The 18174-nt window shown below is 51.5% G+C and overlaps 1 protein-coding gene across 2 annotated transcripts in view; it reads right to left on the reverse strand.

Moving 5' to 3' along the window:
• Positions 1-1841: 1841 nt before the first annotated feature.
• SH3PXD2B (SH3 and PX domains 2B) overlaps positions 1842-18174 on the reverse strand; it is a 94694-nt gene continuing 78361 nt past the window's right edge. For both annotated transcript variants that reach the window (XM_032851817.1, XM_032851816.1), the window contains 5 exons: positions 17163-17280; positions 14146-14372; positions 12185-12234; positions 11176-11301; positions 1842-3888 (listed from right to left, as the gene is read on the reverse strand). In XM_032851817.1, coding sequence (XP_032707708.1) covers positions 2344-3888; positions 11176-11301; positions 12185-12234; positions 14146-14372; positions 17163-17280 — 2066 coding nt within the window. In that variant the 3' untranslated portion in view covers positions 1842-2343. The remainder of the gene's footprint in view (positions 3889-11175; positions 11302-12184; positions 12235-14145; positions 14373-17162; positions 17281-18174) is intronic.

The following is an 18174-nucleotide window of genomic DNA, read 5'->3' on the forward strand; positions in this document are numbered from 1 at the left end:
GTTCTTTCATTTGCAGGAACACTTCTGCCCACAGAAAGGTGGAACTAGTCTATTCCCACTCAGCCGACCTTCAGGAGGAGGGAATGAGGCCAAAGACAAACCCTTTGTGTGGAAGCAGCAAACAAAAACCTCAGCTCGCAGAGCCAGGCAGGGAGCCACACGGGTCCTGGTCTGCCCGGCGCCGAGCACGTGGTAGGTGCTCACAAAATACTTGAAAAGGTCACAGAAAGCAGAGAGTGAATTGCGGGGCGGGGGGGGAGGCTGAGTTCTGTCTTTTTGAAATGTAGTCAAATTCTGCATAACAGTTTCATAAAAGCTGTTTAAGCCAAAGTGGGTCAAAAAACTCTGGAAAACATGCTATGGGCTTCCTTCCAAATGTGGGGATCTTGAAGATGTGGGTGGCCTTCTCCCAGCTTCCATTCTTCCCCCAACTGCCATCCTCCCCCATGGTTCTGGGCACAGGGCCAAGGGGCAAGTGGGCACTGCTAGAGGCACCTCAGGGCCCTGCCCCCCAGGTCCTCAGGGTGGGGTTCACAGACCGACTGAAGGAAGGAATAAAGATGCTCCCATGAAATCAGAGAATGCTCCTCCTCCTGTAGAAGGCTCCAGAGTCCATGTGGCCGTGGGGGGTAGGAAGAGCAGAAAAGGGCTGTGTGCACTGAAATCTTTGGCACTGCAGGCGGACAGTGGGTGTCCAAGGGAAAGCTGGCCCTGTGGTCCCCAAAGCATCATAGCAGATGGTCACTGAATCGGAGATCTCCGAGCTGGGTCCTCTTCTGCAGGGCAGGGTGGGATGAAGAAGAGGTCTGCCCTCTCACCCGCCAGGCAGCCTGGTCCATGGGCAAGAACTCTGGGCTGGGAGCCGGAAACCCTGGGTCCTGATTCTAATTCTGTAATGTCGCTGTGCCTCTATGTGCCTCAGTGAACCGTGTCTGTCCAAATGGAAGCGAGAGGACAGACAGGGAGAGTGCACGCACAAAAAGGAAACAGAGAAAAGTACTCTATGAATGCCAGAGAGCAGGAAGCAGCAAGTCTTTAAGCCATCAGGGCCCCTGGAGGCTGGCATGGGAGACGACCTCAGCTCCACAATTTTATCCTCCAGAGGGGGCACCTGTACAGCAGCAGGAAACAAGGTCCTGTGGCAACCGCCAGAGCTCTGGGCAAACTCCCCCTCTCCCCCCCACCCACCATGGAGGAGAAGCTGTGAAGGGTGCGGGGCAGGCTTCGGTGTGAGCTGCAGTGGGTCGGAGGGGTGGTGGGTGTGGAAGCAGACACTAATGCCCCCTCACCCACACCACAAGCAAGCCATTTGGCCACCTGCTCTTGGCACTTAGCGTCTTCCCTTTCCCTGCCCGGTTAGCCTGCTACTGGAGGAAGGGCACGGGCATGAAAGTCAGGCCAGCTTTAAGTCCTCTTTCCTCTTCTTCCTAATTAGTGTACCCACCCTTGGGCACAGAGTCCGAGGTTCTCTGTCCATCACAGGTGCAATATCCCAAGAGAGGACTGATGTGAGGATGTAATGTCAAGTGCCAAGGACAGAGTCTGGCATCTACTAGCTACCTAGCGAAGGGTTGCTCCCAAGGGGCATGGATTATGAACCGCTCCTTTCAAAGCAACTTTGAGATTCTTGCTCTACAGAGACAAATGTGAAATGGCCCAACGTGGGGTGGAGATTTCTATTTAAAAAGCCCTGTGCAGGACGGTGAAGCATGCTGGGGCTGGAAGCACCCCTCTGGGATCTGTCAGGGTCCCAGAAGATGGGAGGCAGAATGTCTCAGTGGACCTTCGGGCCCACTCCTGGGGCAGCTGCATCTGGCGAACCTGAGAGGCTCATGGGTCCAGAGCCTCAGGGTCCAGAGGAGGACATCTCTCTGGGACTGGCAATGGAGCCAACTTCCAGGGCAGGAATTCTTCCTGGCACCCACCATTTTGGAAACGGAGTAAATAAAGTCCCTGGACTTCTAGAAACATGGAGAAGTTGGAGCCAGCCATCACAGACTGGGTGGGTTACCAGCAATGAGACTGTTTCTGCAGTTTCCAGACAATGGGTTCTGGTCTTGGAGGCCTTGGAGAGTCACGGTCCTGCTGTTAGGTGGCCTACAGAGGGTGGCAATGCCACTGGCCTTAAGGCAGGGATGCTGACTTGGAGAGGAAGCAGGGGGTGTGGCCTCTGAGCCTCCAGGCCATGCTGCAGTGAGGGCGACTGCTCTCCACCCAAGGGAGGGAAGAAACCACAGTGCTCTAGAGTCTTCCTTCCTTTGAAGCTGCATGAAGGGTGATAAATTAAAAACGTGGGTAAAGCCAGCAGAGATGCACGGGATTGCCAGGCAGGGAAGGAGGTGGCTATGGCTTCTTTTTGAGATAGTTGGAAGGAATCCACCCTTCCCAGGAAGGGGCCCCGCTCAGGACTTGGCAGAACCACCAGCCACTGCTGTTCTTTTCCCGGACCTCGAACACCGTCCCCTCCTGGAAGCTGCTGGTATCTCCATCTCCTTCGAAGTTGGCCACCGCCACATATAAAGAGTCCTTCGGGCCATCAGAATTGGGAAAAGGGGTTGCAGCTAGTTTCTCTCTGTTCTCTCCGATCTTGCCCACCATCCGTGGTCCCAGACCACCTCTGCCTCGCATGTCATCTTGGCTGCCTGAGGAGTTAGAAAGAAAAGGTTTGGCTTTAGGAGGGACCAGCAGGGCCCGGCCTGGGGCAGGAGCTGCCTTGCCTTCACTGGCTTCCCGTTGTGGCCCTCTGACCTCTGGGAGGGGCCTGGAGGCTGAAGAGGTTTTCTTAGGGGGTGGTGGTCTCCGGGGCAGGACCACAGGTCTCTGCGGGGGAGCCTCTTGGACAGGGGCGGATGCACTCTTCGGCACCGGATCTGTGGTCTTGGCTGGCCTTGGAGGGGCTCTGCAGGACATCTCCTTTGGGCTGAGCCCATCCTGTCTGCCCGTCCGGTCCTGGGCGTGGCCAGGCCCATCACCTGGGAGGAAACTCCGGCTGAAGGCCACATCTTGGCCCCCGACAGCCTGGGGGCTGCTCTCTCCATCCAGTGAGGGCTTCTCTTGGGACTTGGCGGGCCTCAGCTTGCTCCTGAGGTTGCAGATATCCACTTGGTCTTCGCCCTGAGGTGGCTCTGTCCTCGGGGAAGGAGCTGGCTTGGGCCTAACCTGAGGTTTGGACTTCAAGAAGGGATTCTGGGGCATAACCTCCGGCTTCTCCTCCGGTGGGTCAGCTTTGGACTTGGTGATGGGTCGGAGGTTGGGCTTCTTCACCTCCTTGGCTAAGACCTTGTGGCCACACTCTAGCCCCATCTCATTTTTCAGTTGGAACAACTTGCTTTTGTCAGGTTTGGGCTCTGGCCTCCTGCTGTCCCGGGCCGGGGGCGTGTGTTTGGCTGGAATCATTGGCAAAATCATGCCTGGAGGTTTGGGCGAGGAGCCCCTGAGCTGCTCCATCCTCTGCCGCTCCCTCTCCTGCAGCTCCCCTTCTGACTTGATGATGGATTCTTTCCGGGGAGGGAGGCTGGGCTTCTCCTCCAGGTCGGGGCTTGAGATCTCTTCATAGCCGGCGCATGAGGACATGTCAGAAGACGCCTTCCTCAGGGCCTCCTTGCCGCCCTTCCAGTCTTTGGACCACGGCATCCCGGAGTCCACAGCAGCATGTGGTGCATCGGGCAAGGGCCGGGAGGGGCCGATGGCCTCACTGCCCGTGTTGGTCTCCACGGCTGCTGCATCCCCTGGATGGAGCTGGGTCACCTCGTTGGGCAAGGGAGCCAGAAAGTTGGGTCTTGAGGCATTGCTGGTCTTCTTATACTTGTCAATGAAGGTTGCCGGGGCCCATCCTTCCTTATCTTCAATCTGAATGTACCACCAGCCACTCAAGTTCTTCTCGATTACCTGGAGGGGAGGAAAAAGGAGAACACTTAGTAGCCAAAACCTCAGGGCCAGTGGACCAGAATACTCGGGGAGAACCGAGTATCTAGAATCCTCCTAGAATCTAGAAGTGGGGATTTTTCACTCAGCAGATTCCCAGACAATGGCTGGGGTGGACCATCTCTGAAGACCTTCCCGTGTATTGGAAACAGCTTACGTGGGGGTAGGTTCTTGTCTAATTTTGGATATCCCTCAAAGCAGTCCTGGAGACACAGACTTGGGTACAGGTAATTAATTTGAGAGGTGATTTCAAGAAGCCCAAGTAAGGAAACGGGAAAAGAGAGAGCGAATTCTAAGCTTATTTTCTGACCCATGGGGACTTAATCGACCAGGGACCCTTTAAGACCCAGCAGACTCATCCCAACTGAGGCATTGGGCCATTTACCTCCCAATTCCTAGTCCCTGCCCCTCCACCCCAGGGCTTTTACGCCCCCAGCCTTTCTGGGCAGGTGCCTTCAGGCAGGTGGAGGAGATGATAGGCTGTTGGATGCAGGGACCTGCAGCTGCAGGTCAGCTTGGGTGGGTCGGGATGCAGGGCAGGCCAGCAGCAGGGTCTGCTATGTTTCTAAAGAAGTCCAAGGCAAAATCCACTTAGCCAAAGCTAGCCTTGATCGTGGCTCTTTTGGTTGAGCCCCAGACGACGCATTTGGCTGGTGATCAGAGGCCATGCGGCATGAAAAATGCATACTTTAAAAAAATAATTACTTATTTGAGAGAGAGAGAGAGAGAGATAGCAAGAGATAGCAGGAGCAGGGAGGAGAGGGAGAAGGAAGACTCCCAGCTGAGCAGTGAGCCCAATGTGGGGTTCGATTCCAGGACCCTGGGATCATGAACTGAGCCAAAGACAGACCCTTAACCCACTGAGCCACCCAGGCGCCTCAAAATGCATACCCTTGAACATGGGAGTCACACTCAGCTCGTGTTTAGATAGACAGGAACCCCTGCTGATGAAGGCAGAAGAAATTTTCATCTTCTCTCCTTCTCCCTCTGGGATCTGCCCATTGAATGAACAGTGGGCAGAATCACCCACAAAATTTAAGGTCTCATGTTTCCTGTCTCCTCTTTGTGCCGTACTGTCTGGCTGGATTAACTGAAAGGTGTGTCTGCTGCGTGTTATGGGCTGAACTGTGTCCTCTTCAAATTCCTGTGTTGAAGCCCTAACTCCTATCTTAGAATGTGACGGGATGTGGAGACAGAACCTTTTGAGAGGGAATTAAATCAAAATGAGGTCATATGGGTGGGCCCTTAGCTAACACGACTGATGTGCTTGTAAGAGATCAGGAACCAGAGAACACACACAACAAGAGACGACCACGTGTAAACACAGCAAGAAGGCAGCTGCCTTTAAGCCAAGGACAGAGGTTTCTTGAGAAGATGAACCTGCTGCCACTCTGATCTTGGACTTCCAGCCTCTGAAACTGTGAGGAAATAAATCTGTTGTTTAAACCACCCAGCCTGTGATATTTTGTGATGGCAGCTGGAGCAAACTGATAGGCTGTGATTCCCTGGCAGGCCCTCTGCGTAGGAGATCTTGATGAATGCTTGCTGCCACCTTATGAGATGGGGATTATTGTTCCATTTTATAGATGCAGAACTGAGCCTCAGGACAACTGAGGAACTGGCAGAGGGTCATGAGGAAAGTTAACAGCGGAGGCGGGAGTCAAAGGCAGGTCGGTGGGTTCCAGAGTCTGAGCCTTTACCACTACTCAACTGTGCCTGGGCAAGGGGACCAGCCTGGAGAGGAGCTGTGCTTGAGGTGAGCAAGGGCTGGGGGCGAAGGGGGCCACGGGTGGGGTCCTGCCACCGCCTACCTCTGTCCAGCCCAGCTGGAGAGGGAAGGCAGCAGCAGACCCGGTGCAGGAGACAGAGTCTGGGTTTTGGTTTAGCTCCATCTTTTGTTGCCTGCAGGGCCTTGTGCAAGCCATGGGGCTGAGATTCCGTAGCCAGGGATGGGGAGGCTGGCGAGAACAGTAACACACAGTTGTGGGATTTTCATGATGACCACATAAGCTAATGCAGACAATAGCTCTTGATAAATGCTGCAAGGTAAATGTTCCCTATTATTATATCACAGGGCAGATCAAGGACAAGGCAGGTTGCATGTGACAGGTGTATACTTAATGTGTCCCACTGGTTTCCCAGAAGGGGTGCTGATAAAGGCCAGCCCTTTACGTGACGGTGACCAGTGTCTCACCAACACTCGGTAGCTCCGGTAACAAAGTGATTCTGGGCATACAAGTTACTGTAGGCACAGCCACAAATTCAACAATGCTGTGTATGTGAGAAAACAAAAATAGGACAATAATCACAGTGAAATATATGAAAGGGGATTTGCTGAGCTTACACTCTATGCAAATACTATGGCAGAAGCTCGAAACATTTGTGTTCTTGATCACAATTTCTGGGAGTTTTCGTTTACTACAGAGAAGCCAAGAACGGTTATGAATAAGAGCAAATGCCAAATCATAAGAATGGAGGGGGAAGAAAAGAGCTGGGCTTTAAAACCAGAGACCTGGGTTCAAACTCTAGCTCTACCGCTTACCAGCTGTAGAACCCTGGGCAATGGACCTAACTTCTCTTTGTCTCATGTACATCTGTAAAAGGGGCTAAATGTATCATAGAAGTCTTGGGGCTTCTATGAAGACCAGTTATCAAGCATGTATGGTCCCAGGCACAGAATATCATCATTATCATCAACGTATGTCTGAAACATACAAAGACCAGGCAAGGAGGACCTAAGCTGTTCCTAGTAGCTCCACTGCTAGACCACGGCGGATCCATTAATGAACTCCGAAGGCCAAGATGAGATTGAAATGAACCGGGAATCAAAAGTGGGAAAGAGGAAAATATTAGCAAGTACAGCATGGCTCATGAGAAAAGAATACTTGGTAAAGCCAAAAACTGTAGTGGTAACTACCTCCCATTTGGGTCCCCTGAGCTGCCACTGGCAGAGCCATAGGCTGATGTCATGGAACAATCAGCAGAGAAGTTTCAAGGTTTGGTTAAAAGAATGTTGGGTATGTGAGCTTTTTTATTGGATCAACTTTAGCGAAGAGAGACAGGACACAGAGCTAGAAATAAAAAAAAGGACTGGTTCTCATTGAAGTGGGGAGGGAGCCAGGAGGGAGGCTCAGAAAGCCTCAGGGATCCCCTGAACTCCCTGTGGCATGCAGACTCAGTCCACAGCTTCAGGGCATTGTCCATGACATCCTGGGCTGCCTTGATTTCAGAACATTCTGAGCCAGGGAGTGGTGGTGCCTATCGGCAAATGTTCAGATTGTCAGCATGCATGGAACAATGGTGTGTGTTTGTACAAAATGCTGGAAACTCATTGTCTTAAAGGACAGGGTGGTTTTATTGTGTTTTTCAGTGCTCTGAGGGGGTGGAAAAAAAAACCCAAACCTTCATACTACGCAAACTGGATTTCTGGTTTCAGTGAGAGAGATGGAGTGAACAGCGGCTTCCCCTTTATGAAACACATCCAGGGAAATAAATGAGTACAAAGCCAAGCTCAGAAGGAGGAGGTAGGGTGGGGGGAAGTTAGTGGACCAGGAACTGTGAGGACTCACAGAGGGACAGAAGCAGTAGAGGGAGGCTGTGGCCCACGCCTGTTGCAGGGGTGCCTGCTACAGAAGGTGGAGGAAGGCTGAGGTCCCCCAGACTTTAAAGTGGTGGAACCCGGGGATAGGGAGGTGCAAGACCAAGTGACAGGGAATTAACTGACATACGGCGGCAGAAGCAGCCAGTTGTGGGTGCTCTCATGCACCTGACCCCATTCTTTTGGGACAGGCAGAATAAAGAAGGTGATTTGCTCCCAAGTACATGCAGTGAATATGGGATTATGGATCAGGGACACCCAACCCCGTTCAGTGGCTGGCTCGGAAGTCCCCGCACCTGGTCCTGAGACCCATGGCAGGTGTCCAGCACTTTCCATACATGCCCTGGCTGGGCTGTCTGACTGCTGCCTCGCCTTGCACAGCCCAAGCCGAGTACTAACACCATGAGAAGAACAGAAAGGAACACCAGCACCGTGGCAAAGGACATATAGCTGAGGAAGGAGATAATGGACCCTAATAATAGGAGCTTAAATTCAATGTATTTAGTACAGAAGGTACAGAAGGGCATCGCGTTCCTAAAAGAACAGCTTATGCTGAAACAAGAACAGGCAACCGGAAGAGGAATCGGTAAGAACTCTCAGAAGTGGAAATTACAATTGCGGAGTTAAAATCGGCAACAGACTGAACTGTTAAATGAGCTAGAAGGGGAAGCGGCATGCTCCAGGAATGCAGCACAAAGGCCAAAAGATGGAAAATGTGAAAGGAAAGCTAAGAGATGTGGAGCGCAAGGCCAGAAGGTCGCATAGCCGTGTAATAATAACTGGCCCAGGAGGAAAGAATAGAAAGAGTGAAGGGATGCAATGCTTACAGGGTAAAAGTGGGGAATTATCTGGAAAGATCTCCTGAGGCCAGGATCGTAAAGGCTCACCACATGCCAAGCAGGATAAACAAAAAAGTCACACCGAGACACACTTTAGTGGAATTCCAGCATATTAAAGATAATGAGGAACTCTTGAGAGAATTGGAGAAAGGACAGGTACCGAGCAAGAGAACAAGGATTAGGTAGGTAGCAGCTTTTCAGCCGTGGCACTAGATGTGAGGGGAGAACAGAGGCTGTTCCAAGCGCTGAGGGAAGAGGACTTTCACTTTGGAAGACAAAACCCACAAAGTCACTGAAGAAGGAGGGGAAAACCACACTTACTTCTCATGATGTCAAGAAAGCATGTATGGAGGCACCTGGGTGGCTCAGTCAGTTAAGCATCTGCCTGTGGCTTGGGTCATGATCCCAGGGTTCTGGGACTGAGCCCCACATCGGGCTTCCTGCTCAGTGGGGGGGTCTGCTTCTCCCTCTCCCTCTGCCCTTCCCCTCTATTTGTGCTTTCTCCCTCACTCTCTCTCAAATAAATAAAATCTTATAAAAAAAAAAAAGAAAGAAAGCAAGCATATACAGAAGTCAAGAACTGCCCTCAGGTAAAGACTGAGACATATGGCCCCACACAGAAGCCAGACAGGGCAGGGAAGGGAAACCAGTGTCAATTAGGGGAGGCTTTGCAGAGGAAGCAGGGATTTGAAGAATGAGTTGGATTTTGAGATGCCAAGTTCAGTTCAAAAATTGACCTTGACTGCCTCCTATGAGAAGGTAGGTGGAGTGCTAGGAGCTGGGTTACAGCAAGGTCATTCCTGGCAGGGAGAGTAAGAGAGCTGGGGAAGGGCCAGCTTGACCAGCAGGGATTGCAAAAAAGCAATGGGAACAGGCTTTGGAGGAAGCTCTTCGAGATGAAAAGACATTAAGGAGAAGGCACATGCTTCATGTGAGAATTGGATGTATGAGTTTTACAACAGCAAAATGGGGGACCTGGGTGTAGAATGATCTTATAGCATAAGCAAGATGCCTTGTGAGTTCTCTCTGTAGATTTGAAGTTGGGAAGGTCAGAATGGAAGGAAAATAAAAGGACAAGAGAAACAGATAAGAGGCCTTTTAGAACTTTGTGGGTATTTCTGCTCTCCCCTCAGTCTGTCTACATAGACTGGGATTTGCATTTTATAGAAATTAGTTTGAGAGATTTTTAGCTCAAGCTCTTTAAACATCCCCACAGACAGCCCTCCTTCAATGGGTTGAAAGACAGTTGGCTTGAGGACAAGCTTCTGGAAAGGCCTGGGTGGAATCAGTGGTGGTGAGGCCCAGGATCCGTCTTTAGAAAGCTACCTTCTTCTGGGCTGCCTGCGCTGGTCCCCTGGGGCACGAGGGGAAAGAGAGAGAAAGGCAGGAGGTGTTGGTGCTTTGCAGATCTGGTAGAGAGTGATTCAAGACCCTCAGGGCACACCACATTCACACACTGACACTACTCCTTATTTCCTTCAGTCATACCAACATTTATTCCTACAGCAATGGTTTGCTGAGCGCCTACTGTGGACCGGCCCTGATGCTAGGGCTATGGGTAAGAATGAAGAGGATACTCCCTGGCCTTCTGAATGTTAAGCAGGAGGCTAGCGGGGAGACAGATTTTCATCAGTTCAACAATATTCCTTCCAAACACTGTGCTAGCTGTAAAGATACAGGAGTGAAAACCAGAAATGATCTCTATCCTCCTGGAGCTCCCAAATGTCCGGCAGATAAGTAACAATAGGAATGTGAACATTCCTGGTTCCAAATCTGGAGAAAGACATAGGTTCACATCTTGGCTCTGCCATGTTTTAGCTGTGTGATTTCAGACAGCACCTTTCTTCCTGAGCCAAATCTTCCTCATCCGAAAAATGGGGATTGTCAATGGTCCTGCCTCGCATGAGTAAAAGATTAAGAGAGAGGCTGTGTGTGAAGTGCTGAGTTCACCGTTCCTTACAGGCTCTCCAGGAAACATGGGAGACAGCCTCAAGCTCTAACTCTGTGAGGAAAGAAAAGAACTGGAAGGGCAGGAAGGATTTATGTTGGCCTCTGTGCAGGAACAGAGCAGACGCGCAAAGGAGTGGGAAGAAAAGGAGAGAAAGGAGTACGAAGGGAAGTAGGTGGTGATAAAAACAGAATACGAGGCAGTCACAAAAGATCACATAGTGTAGGATTCCACTTATACGAAATGTCCCAAACAGGCACAGTACTATAGAGACAGAAAGCAGATTAGCAGTTGCCTAGGGCTGGGGCAGGGGGATCGGGAGGGACTGAGGGGAAACAGGAAGTGACAGTAAATGTGTACAGGGTATCTTTTTTGGGCGACAAAAATGTTCTAACACCGAATGTGGTGATGGTTGCACAACTCTGTAAATGTACCAGAAACCACTGGATTGTATAAATCAGTGAATTGTATGGGTGTGAATTATACCTCAGTAAAGCTGTCATAAAGAAGGGAGGGAGGGAGGGAGAGAAGGAAAGTGAGGGAGGGAGGGAGGAAGGAAGGAAGGAAAGAAAGAAAGAGGAAGAAAGAAAGAGAAATAAATAAAGGGAAAGGAAAGAAAAAAGAGAAGAGCAGAGGAGCAGAAAGGAGGGAGGGAGGGAAAGAAGGAAATAAGGAAGGAAGGAAGGAAAGAGAGGAAGGAAGCAAGAAAGAAAAAGAGAAAAGAAAAGGAGGGAGGGGAGAGGAGAGAAAAGGAGAGAAGAGGAAAAAGGAAGAAGGAAGGGATCAGAAGAGAGAAATGAGAGAAGCAGGGATGGTACCACAGCTCGAGAATCACAAGTAGGCAAAGGGACACGAGGTCCACTCACCTCAACCTTCAGACCTGCTTGGAAGCTGATGCCATCAGGGATGGTCGTCTGGAATTCGGCAATGGTGTAATACTCTTCCTCCACTTGGGGTGGAATGGGAGGCTTGGGCAGGTTGAGACCACGAGGCTGGCACAGTTAAACACAGTGCTAAGTCCAGGGTAAATCTGTTACCATTGGCTGAAGGGGGAAGGTGCTAAGGGACTGGGGCACATGAATACCCTTGAGGGGTGCTGCTGGACCCATTTGGATTCTAAGGGACAAAACACAGAGGACTGCTCGGATCCTGATCTCCTGGATGGGTCACTGGCCCGTCAGCTTCAGAGTGAGGAGAACCATGGGACATTTACCTACAGTCATGACAATCTGGGGCAGGCCAAGCGAGGGTTGTGGAAAGAACACAGCTTTGCAGGTCAGACCCATCTGGGCTGGAAATATTGCTTATGTGTGCTGTGCACATTTGGGCAAATCCCTTCCCTTCCGGAGCCTCATTTTCATCTCCTGTAAAATGGAGATCTACTTGGTGGGTCCCTGTAAGCGTTCAGTAAGTCAAGATCATGAAGCACCCAGCACATTGCAGGGTGCCCAGCAGGTGCACAATAAATGGTCAAAGCCTCATTTTTCAATGGTTAGAAAGGTACACGAAGAATTACAAACGGAGTTTGGCAGTAAATGACCAGCATGGTACTACTCACAATATTTGTGCCTCACCCCAGCTTTGGTTTCAAGTCACCCTCTTTGAGAAGACTGATTGACGATAAAGCAAAGTGGGCTCAGGAAGCAGAGAGCACATCCTGAGACTTAACTGTCCCAAAGCCACAGGTAACTTGCGTCCCTCCCCCGCTCCTCTGGGACCCTAGCCTTTCCCCTGTTGCGGGGACCGGCACGTCTATGGCCTGCTTCATGAGGCAGCCATGTGGAGGGGAAAGAGCATCTCTGGAAAGGGCAAGGTGGGAGTGATGGTCCCATTTTAGGTCGGGGGCTGGCTTCCTGGCAGCAACAGTCCACTTACTATGGTCATATCCCGGCGCGGAGGCGGTCTCTGCCTCATCTTGGGTGATCCTACAGAGAGACGAGATTTTATTGCACACACGTGCAGAATGCTATAGCTGTGACTCCTGAGGGGGACACCAGGAGAGATCCGTTCTGTCTTGCAAAGGACCAGGCATCACACTCCGGGCAGGATATTACTGAGCCACTGAGACCCTTCTCATGGGAAGGACCAGCCTGACCGGGAAGGGGCGGCTCAGACTTGGCTCAGGACCCGCAGGACTGCCCATGTGCTGGAGCGATGTGACGCTTTCCAGGGAGGCAGAAAAGCGTAGGCTTCAGTGTAACAAGGGGGTTGGCTTGCCACCAGTCATCTGACTATGACCCACAGGCCCCATTTGTAGAAGGGCGATGATGCTGGCATCCCAGGGTCCGTGGCGGAGGTGAGAGCCAACAGGCACTCGGCACCCAGAGGCTGTGCAATACCAAAAAATTAAACAAATTCGAACTGATGACATCGAGGGTTCTGGAATCGGGCTGCCCTCACTCTGGGTCTCTGGGTCAAGAGGATAACTGCAGTGGTCCAGGATGCCGGCTCAAGGCCGAGCATGGGTCACCCCATGAGCTGGCTCAGCATGGGTCCAGACAGACGGCTAGTTTGGCAGTTGGGATGTGGAGAGGACTACTAATCTCTTAAATGCCTATCTCCTCTGTCTTCTGTTCGAATTCAATAGCAACGGTTCTAGGTGGACACTCTGCTGCCTCCAGAAAGACAGCCTTTCTCAGATTCCCTTGCAGCTGGGTATTGCTAGGTGATGACTCAGTTCTGGCCAGTGGGACATGGCAGAGAGCAAAGTGTGTAGCTTCTGGGTCAAGTCCTCTACTTCTCCCTGCCTTCTTCATTGGCTGGATGAGAGGGGTGCCATCTTGGACCAGAAAGATGACAACACAAGACAGACACCATGTGACAGGACTCCTGCCTGCCGCGGAGGCTCTGCACATAAAGCAGGACCGCTTCGTGAGAAAGACACAAACATCTAAATTATCTGAGCCTCGTTATTGGGGGGGTATGTGTGTGTGGCAGGGGGCGGGGAGTGTCTTTGCCTGAGCATCTGAACCTATATCCTCACAAAGACTTGGGTTTCAGATTCTCATTTGTTCTAGTGTTAATGGGAATCCTCCTGGGTTCTTGCCCATGACAGAACCACAGAGAGCAGGGGCTGGCCAAAATCAACCCCTCCACCCCCATGGCATGTCAATGTTTTTCTTCTGAGAAATCAGCTGAGCAGAGGATTGAGAAATTCTTGAGTTTCAAGAATTCACTGACTTCTAGAAGTTTGCTGAGCCACCAGAAATAGCTGGAGAAGCCTAACCAGGGGGAGGTCAGGGGACTTTCCCAGTAGTCAGATTCCTCCTGGCCCCTGTGACCAGGCCAGGGCCACGTGCCTGAGGCTAGGGTCCTGTGCCGGTCACATACAAAAATAAGGAGCCCGCCTCTTGTGTGTGTCGGGGACATTAAAGAGAAATGTCAACATGGGAAGTGCTAGAAAGGAAGATGGGTAAAGAACTGCGGTTAGAGTGAACTCAACACAAGGTCAACAACTTCTGGCTCTGAAGTGTGTCCATGCAGAGAGGGCACACGTGCTGGAGTCAGGTGGGCCTGGGTTCAAGTCTCAGCCCCACTGTTGACTAGCTGGATGGCCCTGGATAAACCACCTTATGTCTCTGGGGCTAAGGAGACTAATTTTAAGATTCCTGGCACACAGTAGGGCTTGAGGAAAAGTAGCTCCTGCGATCACCATGAGATGGTGGAAAACCATGGTCTAGAATTTCTACCTAAGATGTCTGTGCATGTTTTCCTGTCTACAGGGTGTCGGGCAGCAGGGCTGTTGTGAGGATGAGGGACACCATGTGAAGAGCATGGAGCCTGGCACACAGTAGCCACGCAGCTCCCCGGAGCTTGGCGGGGGGGCAGTCACTCACTCTGTTTGATGTCGCCATCAGGCACTGGGCGGCCTTCAAGCCGGCCGTCCCGTTGGTTGTTGAGCAGCTCCCTGTCCCGGCCCATTGAACTCTGCTGCCGGGAAACGCCATCCAGATCCAGAACGCCGGTGTGGGCGGATGAACCAGGGCCCAGCTTTGGGGGTAAGGGCTCCCCACTGTTCTTCTTCAGGTAGGAGGCTGGGGCCCAGCCCTCTTTGCCCTGGTACCTGGGAGGAGGAAGGATGCTGGACAGGCTGCTCTGCCGGGCCCATGGGAAGAAGCTGTGCTCCAAGTCCCAGATGGCAGGAATGATGGGTCAGAGGCTGGCGCACCCCTTGCTGCCCTCTTGGCATTCAAGGCCTTTCCAACCCGGCCTCTACTGGCATCCTTAGCTTCATCCCTCACAGCAACCTCATGTCCTTCCCACCCCAAAAGGCTTGTAGTCTCCCCAGTACACTACCATCTTTCGTTCCCCCAGCCTCTGCTCTTGGAAATCCTGTGTTTGGAAAGCACCTTCCCTCTCTCCTCCTGCTCTTCTACTTAATGTCATTTCCTTTCTCAAGCCTTTCCTGAGCCTCACAGAGAATGAAGCCCTCCTTCCACGGTGCTCCACTGTCTCCCAAACACACCACCCCCGCCAGCAGCTATGACAAATGGCCACAGTTGGCTATGGCCGTTCTGTGTCCCCAGTGACCTCACACACACACGCTTTGGGCAGAGATGGCACTGGATGGATCACTGTATGGAGAGAGCCTCGGGGCCAGTGAACTGAAGGAAGAAATGAAAGGACGAGTGGACAAAGTCCCCATGGGCCTGGCAAAGGCCAGCAGCCATAAACACCCACTACGCTCACTGTCCAGTTACCGTCACTGTGGTGATGACGACGACGACCATGATAACTGGCACTTAGTGGGCACCTCCTGCGTGCCAGTCTGTTCTAAACACTTTATAGCTGGGACGTATTTCATCCATCCAAGCCTGGCAGGCGGCAGAAATGGATGCAGACCTAGTCTGTGCTCCTAACCTCTGCATGTCACTGCCTCTTCCCAGCAGCCCCAGCTTCCAACACAAAGGCTGGCAAGGGCAGGGCAGACTCCGTTCACACTGGTTAACATGTAGGTTAAATGTGTTCCCTTCACAGGGGAGTGAAGCCTGTCAGGAGCTGGTGCCAGGGCCTGCTCAGAATCAGCTGGCGGTCCCTGAACTGCACAGTGACTGAGACCCTGACACAGGGCTCACTGAATTCCAAAAGGGATTCAGTGAGTGAGATGCTCACTTAATTCTCTGCACGACAGAGCTCAGTGTAACAGCATGACCAGAGGGGTCCATCTGGACCAGAGGAACTCTGGGGCCCACTTGTACCAGCTTGCGATGGTCAGCTGTGTCCATCTCTCCCAAACCCCCAGTTACTGATGCTGCATGGGTGCCCTGAAGTCACCCGATGGGAGCAGTTACGCTATAGAAATTGGCAAACACGCAACTCAAGGGCATCATTCCCTTGGTGTTAACTAGTTACAAGCAACCCACTGGTAGGGCCCACAAAACAGGTGCCCACACCTTTGGGGACGGTTAAGAAGACCTAAATGACTAGAGAGGACATACGGCAAGGCCAAATCTCTTGTCAGGAATCACTTTAAGAATTAAATGACACTGTGTTTCGATAATAAAAAGGTCCTTGATAACTGGAAGCCAATTTCTACGAGAGAAATCTGCAGAATTTGGTGTCTTTCAGTCTTAAAATACCCTCTGAGAGGGAATAAATCTTGTCCTTGCTGGAAACCGTTGTGCTACGTCCCATTCAGGCCCTCAGTACAAGACAGCTGACCATCTGCGGTCATGAAGCTGTAAGCAGAGCTAACACATGGAGGGGAAAGGTCTCTGGGGGAGAAAGGTACTAGTTTAAATCCCGGCTCTGTCCCTTTCTAGCTTCAGTAGAACCTTCAGATGATGGCACGCCTCGGTAACGCCCTACAGCAACCTCATGAGGGACTGGTGAAGCCACACCTGAACTCTAGAGCCACAGAATTCTGGGATAACTAGTTAAGTATCTTATACCATCTATACCTATGTTAGGTGTCACTGTCCCCACTCCTGCTTCAAGCCTCAGTTCCCCAGTTTCCTCTCTCGGGAAGCCTTCCTGACCCCTGGGCTGAGGAGCCCCTCTTCTGGGGTCTGGGTCCCCACACATCCCCATCCTGGAACTAAGCCTGACTTCTGTGCCTCCGCTGTGAACCAGTGTCTTTCTCATCGTTGACTCCCCAACTCCCAGAATAGGGCTTGGCTTGAACACATTCTTGGTGTGTGTGTGTGTGTGTGTGTGTGTTGAATGAACGGACAAAGTGCCACAGGCATGGCCCCCGACAAGAAGTCCTAATGCCCTGCTTCACGTTGCTGACCAGACACCAGGTCTCAGGGACCTCAGGCTTCTTTCCTTGTACTCATTTCTTGCAGCCACAGCCTGCCTACTTAGGGTGACCAAGGAGGGGTGCCCAGGACTTTCATTACCAAAATTGGGAAGTACCATACAGGCCAGAATGAGTTTGCCATCCTACAAACTTGTGGGGTGCTGATTCATCACAGCAGGCAAAAGGGCTGTGACAGAGATCTAGAAAGCTGGTCTCCTGCTTTTACCACCGGACTCCGTGAGGTGAGGGCATGTGATCAGCCCAAGGATGAATTACGGTCCTTGTGGCGTTTCATAATGCACTGGTCTCAGAGCGAGGCTGGGGAGGGAATTACTCACACCGGGCAGCACAGCTTCTCTTTATGAGAATTACGTGGAGGTGGAAACCAGTCTTGGTCAACCAGGTTATGGCCATCTGTGTGTTTGGAGATCTTGCTTATTATAGATTTTTAGAGAAGGATCTGGATAGGGAGGGAGGTCAAAGGACACCAAGAAGCTGGGTGTCTTTTTATGGCTCAGGCGAAAACCTTACCCCATCCATCAGTAATCATTTACAGACCTATGGGCACCCAGAGACCATGTGACCTGAAACCCACCCAGCTGCAGCAGGTACCTGATCTTCCACCAGCCTTCCAGGTTTTTCTGAATGACTTCCACCACGGCCCCTCTCTCTAGATTCATTTCATCCTGGTCACGAGCTGTGTATGGGTAGATAACTGTGTACTTCTCCTCTGTGGGAACAAAGGGATGGGGGGTTAAGTCAAGGATGGTGAGAGTCCTGGGATGCAGATGATCCCAAGGCTGTGATCCACGAGATGCCTTGCGCATCAGAGTTGGATTTCCTCCAGAAATTTCTGGGGACCCTCTAGGCCCTCATTTGGATCTGGACTGCCCTGTCCAAGTAGAACAGGATGCAGGACAAAGGTCAGGTCCCAGTCCTTCTGAAATCCCTCAGTGTCACACATTCATCCTCACCTTCCTCGACCCTGCTTTATGCAGTATTCAGACCCACGGCAACCTCATCCCCTTACCTAGGTTTATTCCCCGCCCCCAACCAGGAATTGCCTTCTAACACAGCATATAATTTCTTATTTATTGTGTTTTGTGTCTGTGTTCCTTGCTAGAATATAAACGCCACGAAGGCAGGGATTTGTGTCTGTCTTGTTCACTCCCCTGCCTCTAGCACTGGGCATGGTCCCAGGAATACTGTGTAACTTCAGTACATTAGTCAATGTTTAGTAAATGAAGGGCCTGGTGAGAGCCACCTTGCTCAAGCCAGAGGGGGTTAACTCATCTGTGGCTGCTCCACAGTTTGGCTGATCGAGGGTCAGGGAGTCAGGGATGAGCCGAATCTCTGGTGGCAGGTTTCAGGCTGAAATCACTATCAAGGAAGCAAGAGCTGGCAATTTTCTTACTTCCTTCTTTCCTCCCTCCCTCCCTCTCTTTCTTTTAAAAAATTTTTAAAAGAAGACTTTATTTATTTGAGAGTAAGAGAGAATGAACAGCGGGAGGAAGAAGCAGACTCCCTGCTGAGCAGGGAGCCTGACATGGGGCTCGATCCCAGGACTCCAAGATCATGACCAGAGATGAAGGCAGATGCTTAACAAACTGAGCCACCCAGGCGC

This window comes from Lontra canadensis, unplaced genomic scaffold, assembly GCF_010015895.1.
Source record: "Lontra canadensis isolate GAN:19392208 unplaced genomic scaffold, GSC_riverotter_1.0 scaffold5, whole genome shotgun sequence".
Lineage (NCBI taxonomy): Eukaryota > Metazoa > Chordata > Mammalia > Carnivora > Mustelidae > Lontra > Lontra canadensis.